Source organism: Argiope bruennichi, chromosome 5, assembly GCF_947563725.1.
Source record: "Argiope bruennichi chromosome 5, qqArgBrue1.1, whole genome shotgun sequence".
Taxonomy (NCBI): Eukaryota; Metazoa; Arthropoda; class Arachnida; order Araneae; family Araneidae; genus Argiope; species Argiope bruennichi.
In genome coordinates, this window is record NC_079155.1 from 101,023,952 (window position 1) to 101,033,406 (window position 9,455).

General features: G+C 24.9%; 1 protein-coding gene across 2 annotated transcripts; it reads right to left on the bottom strand.

Moving 5' to 3' along the window:
• Positions 1-204: 204 nt before the first annotated feature.
• On the bottom strand, positions 205-9,348 carry LOC129969632 (enhancer of rudimentary homolog). Of its 2 annotated transcripts, XM_056084283.1 has the most exons (5): positions 9,274-9,337; positions 9,011-9,078; positions 6,422-6,506; positions 3,696-3,816; positions 205-1,696 (listed from the first exon to the last, which is right to left on the bottom strand). In XM_056084283.1, the coding sequence occupies exons 2-5, from the start codon at positions 9,026-9,028 to the stop codon at positions 1,597-1,599; spliced, it is 324 nt and encodes a 107-aa protein (XP_055940258.1). In that variant the 5' UTR covers positions 9,029-9,078; positions 9,274-9,337; the 3' UTR covers positions 205-1,596. The 2 variants fall into 2 exon arrangements, with proteins under 2 accessions (XP_055940258.1, XP_055940259.1); XM_056084284.1 differs by lacking the exon at positions 9,011-9,078 and having other exon boundaries at positions 207-1,696; positions 9,274-9,348.
• Between the last annotated feature and the right edge of the window lie 107 nt (positions 9,349-9,455).

Here is a 9,455-nt window from a genome sequence, read left to right on the forward strand (position 1 = left end):
TTGAGTATTCTAGATTCTTATCTAAACCTAAATAATTTTACACAACAGAAGGATCATTTCAATATGTAGAGAGCATTAAATATAAAATTACAAAAAGCATAGTAAAAAAAAAAAAAAAAAGTCATACGATAAACAAAGATGCACTTGAATATTATAACTAAGATAAGAATTTTTACATAACACAGTAAAGTATATTCTTGTATTAATTAGTACTGATTATCAAAAACAGAAGAATACAGCATAATAAATTCATGTATTTTATTAAGTACATGGAAAATAACACTAAAAGAAATTCTTAAAATATAAACACATAACTGTAAGAAGAAAAAAACTTATCATGTACTGTAACAAGAATAAATTGGAGAGATATGGCACAAGATGTCAAAATATTTTTATTAATTTTATAAATAAAAGTAAAATCCACTATTCTGTCTTTAGTTAATGACGTATATTTACAAATATTGAAAAGTTATTTTAAAAATACACAAATCTTTTTCTTTTCAGCATTTTATGCATTTAATGTTTCAGCCACATCTTATAAAACATCATTAAAATTAAGACCGTTTTTTTAAATACTACATTTTAAAGAAGAGAGAAACAATGCATCATGATTACATAAATAAGTTGGAAAACAAGTCTTGTAATAATTACGCTAGAAAATACAGTGCAGCTAAAGTCCCATACATGTACATTAGTATCAAAATTAAAAAATAATATAACCCAATGAAAGGCAAAATGGAAAAAAAAATGGATAAACAAAAAGAAATAATTTCAGAAATTGTGTGTTACCAATATAGAAAATGCATTTATGTATACTATTTTCACTAAGTTTCTATGATAAAAGGCAAAGTTGGCTGAATTGAGCAAATTCTAACTCTGCTCAAATCATATGCATATACTGAAAAATGTCAAGAAAAATTCTAATTTCCGAAAAGGTTTTTTTCTCTGTAACAAATTAAATCCATCGAATTTCATTTTGTTTTGGCAGAATATTAAAACATTAACAAACCTTCCGCTTCTAATTTTCAATAATATTCCACCATTAAACTTGTAACCATAAAAAAAAAAAAAAAGTTGAATTGTTTTCAATTAAAATTCTTTTTTCCTTCAAACTGTGAATTTAAACTCTTCAAAAAAAATAAAGTTCTGAACGTTTTACAGCAAACACAATCCTGATAGCAGAATATTTTAATTCAAAATTATTTTTTAGAATTAAAAGATTTTAAAGAAAAAGTAATTTAAAATACATAGACATCTTAAAATATGAGATCTATTGATTTCCTACGAGAGTATATTTTATTCCATTTTCAAGAAACATAACAGGATGCTGTTTGATACAGCACAATAAGTGAAAAAAAAGTCATTCTTCCCAATTATGCTTTAAAAATATAACATACTCTAACTGAATTTATTTTTTAAAAAGTTCAATAAATACAATAATTTCAGATTTAAGTAGAAGTTTAGATACATAATTTTAAACTAAAAATTTCCTTTCTTTTTTTCATATTTCAAAATATTAATAAATAGTAATGAATGATACACAATAAAGAGAAAAAAATGCAGCATGTGATGATTTAAAAACAAATAGTCAGTCATCTATGAATTCTTGGATGCCTGGCGTCGCAACAATATATAAATTTTGTCTTTAATCCAATCTTTATTATATGGAGCATATGTGTTTGTTGTTTTCTGATACCTAATAAAGACAGAAAAGATAAATTACTACTAAAAAATTAACATAGGAAAGCAATGAATGCTTATATGAAATCAACAAAAGCTAGTCAAGTCAACAATAAAGAAAAAATAACAGCAGTCCATACATAATTTTTGCACCTTTGATTGCATAAAAGATGCTTAAAAATCTTCTTACTAACTTTGATGTAACACAGCAGAATTAATTCTATAAAATACTACAATCACTTACTTTCTTTTCTACAGATGTGATTTAAAATTGTTTCCCAAACTTAAATTGCAATATTCAATTCTGCTATAAGATTCATTCAATGGATTAAACTCTCTCTCTCTCTCTAGCACTCATAGCTACTGACAAATTATTGAGAAATAATATTCATTTACTTCAAAGTAATTATTTGCATGACAAAAGCATTAACAATATGATACTCTTCAATAAAAACTCAACTAAAACATCTACATCAAATATTAAAAAATTCTTGGGATTTAAGTTGAAAGATATTTTATGATGATTCATTATGTCTCATATTTAAAATACAATTTTCTGCAATTCAATAAAAAAACCAAAACAATTTTATTTCACTCATGGAAGGGAGGAGCATACCAAATTTGACTTGCTTTTGAAAGCTCAAATTAGAATTGAAATAAAAAATGGAAAGATAAGGGGGGGGGATTATACTAATGCAGATTACAATTGCAAGCTAGCATAAATTTTATCGCTGAAAAAATTATCACATTATTAATTTCAAAAGCATTTTTAAAAATAATTACTTTACTTTCATTTATAAAAAACATTATCCCAATCTCCAGTGAATTAATCATTTACAGAAATGCACAAAACTAATGCTAAATTTTTTATCATTCATTTTTAATTAAAATACAATTTCTCTGATTTACTTTTCCATACACTTCAATACATTTCATTTGAAAACTATATGATACAAAAAATATGCTTTTTGTCCTGATTCATTAGGAAGGGGAAAAAAAAATTGAAACTTATTTTTACAAACCTGCACCTTGCCCAAGTTAATATGTGTGTGTCTGCAAACACATAACTTTTTAACCGTTTCATGGTCGAAGAGAAACTTTTGAATTTTAATTTTTACTTTATTCCATCTCGGGAGGCTTAATTTATGTATAAGCAAGAAGCAACAAGATATATCAATCTATAGCAAGACACAAGAGCAAAAGAGACCAAAATATTTTTCCAATGATTTTTATACTACGAGATTCTGATACGGGTTCTTTGATATGTATTGATTTAGGCATCTTTTAAAAGAATTTGTTTAGTTCAACAGATTTTTATCCCTTCACTTGGAATGTGTGAAAGTGCTGATTGAAGCAGTTTTTACAGAGGTTGTGTAGCATTAATTAAATAGAAAAGGTGGAATTCGAAGAACATTTTAGAATTAAGTTAATATGGGTTAAATTAAGATAAAATTTTGGAAATTAATTAGGATTTAAATTAGATTTTAAAATATCATTACATACACAGATACACACACACTGTCTTCATTTAAAAAATAGCATAACAGAACACATGGAAAATGAAACTTTACCTAACCAAATGAACCACCATTGTATAGGAATAATTAAAAGACTTTAACTTAACTAATTTTTGTTTTTTATTACAAATAATAGATTGAGTAAACAGACCACTCAAATCTATATGCTCCTTAATGCATTTCTCAAAACAGCTAGGATTTATTTCTTTTATTTCAAAATAATTACAATACAATCTTTCACACCAAATTTCATAATTTACCTATCATATATAAAGTGCAGCATTATTCAGCTTTAGCAAACAAAAATGAATTATTTTCATATATTAGCAAAATATATTACATTAAATATAATAGATGAAATAGCATGTCTCATTTTTAAGAGCCCCATATTTTGCCATATATATTAAATATATATGTTTATAGTTATATTTCCTTAACAAATTTTTTTAACATAAATGGTATTAAACATAAACTTTTATGAAAATTAATTTAACTTACACCAGACAACATAAATCTGATAACTGATCAATGAATTCAAACAGCTGACGAATGTCATACGTGATAGATGCAGAATCAGGATTTTGTCTTTTCAAATGTTCTTCATACATGTGACAAACACCTAAGAAATATTAAAAATTATTAAGTACATTTATAACATACTTTTTTTTTTTTAGTGTGTGCAAGTTATGCAATATATAATATTCCTTTACCAAATGCTTCAGAAAATTGCACAGTATTATAAAATTTTTAGCAGTTTTTATAATCATAGAAAAAAATGTGGTTTTGAAGTGAAAAAGTAACGATAAGAAAGACCAATTTAAAATTGTATACTAACAATCTATGTATCAAAATGATATAATATTCAAAGAAAATCTCAAAATATTTTAGCTTTTAAAGCATGAACAATTTCTTTGAAAATGACAGATTCTTTACTACATTAGATAATTAGAATTTTTTTTTTTTTTTTTTTTTAAATTTCTTATAATTGTGTTATAAAAATTTTTAGATCACAATATCCTAAATATGATTTTTATTTCTAATATATTTATAAAGGTATTTAAACATTTTTATCATTGAAAAAACTTTGAATTCCATATATTTTTTTTAAAAATACTTTTTAGAGATGAGAGAGTAAATCTGTCAATGCTGAATTACATTAAATAATATATTATGAAAGAATATTTTGTATGCTAATAACAATATAATATTTCCATTTTATGCAATTTCATAATACAGATAATTTAGGAAGTATATCACTACATAAAAAATTCAGATCAGATATCTACAATTCAGATTCAGATATTTACAACTAAACAAATTTGTTCTATGCTTCTGTCATAGTATTATATATAATAATATGCATTTGATGTTGTTAACAACATCAAATTTAATACACACTTATTTCAAATAATTAAGCAAGATTTTTTTCCAAATTATTATTTTTTTCTTCTGAATACAAAAATTAAACTTTTAATTTAAGAAAATAATAATAACTAGTAAGCATTATAGTCTGTGTATTTTCTGTAGGCTGTTCAAGGTCACATTTTCTACCTCGTTATTGGTTGCCTGGTACTAGTAATGGGGTAAAAAATGTGACCTTGAACCACCTATTGAAAACACAACAATGTACACCTATTAAACACAAAATGTAAATAAGATTCACAGAATAACAAGGAAACCTCATGACACGAGCAGGATTGGCCTGTATCTCAGATATCAATCAGTATTAAATATTTATTTGAAGTAAATCCTTATTTCTGGATGGAACTAGATTTGGTTTCTTGTCTAATTAGACTCAAAGGACTTTGAGCAAGTGCTTGCAAAGCCTTAATCAACCAGATAGGGCCTCTGGCAGAAAATTATGGGGCTAGAGATGTACAGTAAAGATATTGATGAAACAACGGAAGAACACAGTCAGAAACTACCATAGAGCTAATGGAGCTACATTTTGTGTCACAGCAAAATGGTGTGTATGATAATTGGTCAAGAGAGAAAAATTTAATAGCTTCAGCTGAACAACAACCTGCCAGAGAAAATAAGGAGATGCTTTTATTAAAAATTACTGTTTAATTTTATTTGTTAAAGGCATTATTATGTAGTTTTCCTTTCTTTTTAAATGAAGAGTGAAAGAAACTTTTTTAAATGTTTTTTTAATAAGCAGTAAAAAAGAAAAAATTTAAAATATTATTAAACAAAAGCAACATGATAAACTGTAACATAATGACTTTGCTTTGGCAATGACATATTTTATTAAAAGAGTTTTAACACAATTATTTAATTATTTTTTATTGAAAAAAACCCAAATATTTATAGTACATAAAATGAAACATTCTTTTATTTGAAGTCATTCTGATCAACCAGTATGTTAAGAGATGATATTTATTATTTATAATAGCTATTAATAAATAATGATATCAGGATATATAAAAAATAAATATTGATATGTGTCAGATGATACATCACGATGATGAAGTTTGGTCATTGCCCAACCCTAGTACACACACATGCATCTTTCTACATATATTTTTAATTCCATTAAATTACAATTGTCATGTATATCTTTATAATTTAAAGCTGATTTAAAAATTAACAAGATTTTGTTGAGACAGATTAGAATTACAGAATTTCTTTAAAATAAACATATTTGATAAAACTATAAATAATACAAAGAAAAAAATTCAGGATCACAAAAAATTGGATCAAGCAATTACATGTTATGGGAGAGAAAAATATTGCATTTTTTAAACTAATAACAGGAATATCTAGTAAATTTGCAGTTGAAAATGTAATTCAATCTCAATACTTAAAGGTTCAACAAAGAACATTAGATATAATTATAGACAGATAAGCTTATGCTTATTTAACCTAAACAGATAAATATGATACTAATAGCAAGAACCATAATTTTATTGGAATGGCTATGATATATATATATTTAAATTTTTAACTTTATTTTAAAATATTTTACTCCTTCGTGTATTATCCTCTCATGTTTCTTTTTATGTGCAAATAAGAATTTCTTTCTGATTGTGTTATTGTAACACTTTATTAATGTCAAATACCAATAATTTCTTCCTACAAAAAAAAAAAAAATCAATGCAACTTCTATTGTATTATCAGATGTCTAGGATAGATTTATCCATAAGTACATAACTATAAAAAATTATATGATTGGCTGAAAATTGACAATAAGCATATTACAAACAAATAAGAAAGTAATATACCTTCCATGCATTCATTTACAGAATCATAATCAGAGTAACTCCTTGTTTCAGGCTTGCCAGGTTGTGCAAGCAGAAGAGTATGAGCCTAGTGGGGGGAAAAAAATCAAAATAAATTTCTATTTTAAACTCTTTCAATTTCTAATTCATATAAATTTAAATATTATTATTATTATATTACTTAGAACTGATGAACAAAATTTAAAACACAGAATATTGACTCAAATAAAATGTATATTAATTTTTTTTTTAAATCGATTTTAAAATGAAAATAGTACACAAAAAGAGAAATTTTTTTTTTAGTTCGAATATATGCTCATCAGGTTTTCAAGGCCTAAAGTTTAAAAACTTTATTACATAAAATTGGATCTTCAATGAGGATCTGAATGATGAGCTGCACTGAATATCGTTTGGAAGATGATCACAAGCATTTCAGGAATTTTTTCTCCATATTTTTATCACAGAAAGCTGATGTCCTGGTCTAAGCCCAATGAATATACTTAACTTTTCTTTTCTTTATGTAATCTATAAAAGGCAATGTTTAATATTATATTCTTTATAGATTAAAAAAATACTGGGTACATTTATGTTGTTGTTGTTTATCCTTCTTTTGCAAAATGATTTGCATCATCCAGAGAATGTTTTAAAACTACTGAAATCCTCAATCTGACAAACTTTGTAGTGCAAATACAAAACTATAGACTAGCAAGCTTAAAACTTGATGATACAAATGGTTAAATTTTCCTCAAAAAATTCCAAACAAGGTGATTAAAACAGGGTAGTAAAACTCTGAGTAACTATATTTAAGTAACAAAGAAAATTACAGTGTTGATAGACCAATCACATAAAAAAAAATATACAGCAATAAATTGTTAACACAACAAACATGAGAATACCAATAATATTTTAATATCATAATAATATAATGAAGCTTAAATATTTTTTATATTGTCAATTCAATATTATTTCAATAGCCACCTTGTGAAAAATCTACAATTAATGCAAAGAGTTTTCCCCGTTGATTTTTCCATTGTCTGGCCTAAAATAAAGAATTGAAAACTTCTTAACTCAGTCGGTTTTAGATATAGATGAGTGGAGCATTTTTATTTTTATAATGAATGAATAATAAGATCAGAGAATTATAAAAAAAATTAAGGTTTCATAATTTTTTCAGCAATACATTTGTTGATTCAGCATATGACCTTTTACATCATTTAAAACATTCCTCTCAATTGAATATAAGTTTATCTCTGACATTTTAGAATTTAGGTATTGGGTTACTATTAAAATGGACATTTATTTCAAATGTGAAAATCATGGGAGAAAAACTGACTACAATTTCTGCAAAGTTATTAATAATTATTAGTTAATTTCCTTACTTGTAAATATAAGCTATTAATATTACTAATAAATATAAGAAACTTTTAAATTTCTAATAAATATAATAGCATTAAAAATTATTATTTTACCGAACTTGTAAAATCTTATCATAAAAAAATATTCAGTTAAGCAAATAATTAATATACAAATATATTATATATAAATAATTAGGCTTTAATTCATTTAATAACCTAATGTAAACACATATTGCAATCATAATTTATACAATTTAAAATTGTTATTATTTATTTGACAACTAAGCTAATAATTTTTAACCAACATGCCTACAGACATCCTCCTCCCAGCAATCTTAGCTGGAAATCTGCCATGGCTATTTGGATTTAACAATACTTTTATTTCTACAATGGATTTATTAAACTTAACTGTGGAAGAGTAATGAAATTACAGAATATTCCACAGATTCTGATTTTTAAAATGGCATTCAAAATTATAGATACAACATTAAAATTCACACATTTTGAGGCAATATAGTGGTTATACTATGAAACTGGCAGCAAATTTGACATTTTTTTCTATATTATCAACATATATTTTAAATTAATCCTTAATAACTTTACAAGGACTAACAACTAAATGAAATATTTTAGGCAGGCAAAATAAAAAGTTCTTTGTCGATTCATTAAACATAGAGTTATTGCCAATCTACAAACATTATATTGTACAATAATATAATCTGAATAGTTACAATTTAAAATAAACATAGAAAAGAATTGCCAGTGTCATTCTCATTACAGAAATAACACTGCAATACCTTCACAAATTATGACAAACCTATCAAACTCAAAGTAAGTTGGCAGCCTTTATTAAAATTTTACTATGATTAAAGAGTGTTATCCTTATCTTTCAAAAAAAATTTCAAATTAAATATATCAATATTAACGACATTATATAATATCAAATAAATCTCAAAAGACCTAAGATGTATTAAAAGATGTTAAATTAATATTATAGAATGTTTTCAAATTTAAGGAAAAAATATTGGCAATTAGAACAAAATGATCAGAATTAGCACGAATTAATAATATCCATTATCGAAAAAATTTTAAGGTTAAAAAATAATATAAAATTTTTTTTTTAAGCGTGAAGTAAACACTTTAGTTTAATCAGTTTAAACTTACTTAATTGACTAACCACAAATCGGGGAAAATGTATCATAACAAATATGGATTAAAAATACATAAACATATTTACAAAATTATTATCAGCCATTTCCACTAGTCCGTAAGTACACCAAAGAATGCTTCTGACAGTATCTACACCTGAAAATATTTAGCGTGAAATAATTCGGGGGGGAAAAAAGTGTGGCGCCAGATCAAAACACATCACATCTCAGTTCAAAATCATATTTCGCATATTCGTAATATAAGCTACGTTTTGTTTTGATAAATTTTGATAAAATTCAAATAAATTAATCAAATATAATAATTTAATCATGTATAAAAAGTTTACAATACCATATTTTTCAGCTCAAATATGCAAAAGATATATCAATAACGGTAAGCTACGCAATGAGAAATTAATAACAAAACAAAATGCAGCGTTACTGCCATGAGTATTCCAGTAATTTCTGATGTTAATATTGTAAAACTATTTTCTCCAGGGAAAGTGTAGAAAATATAAGAAATTTATTCTATTA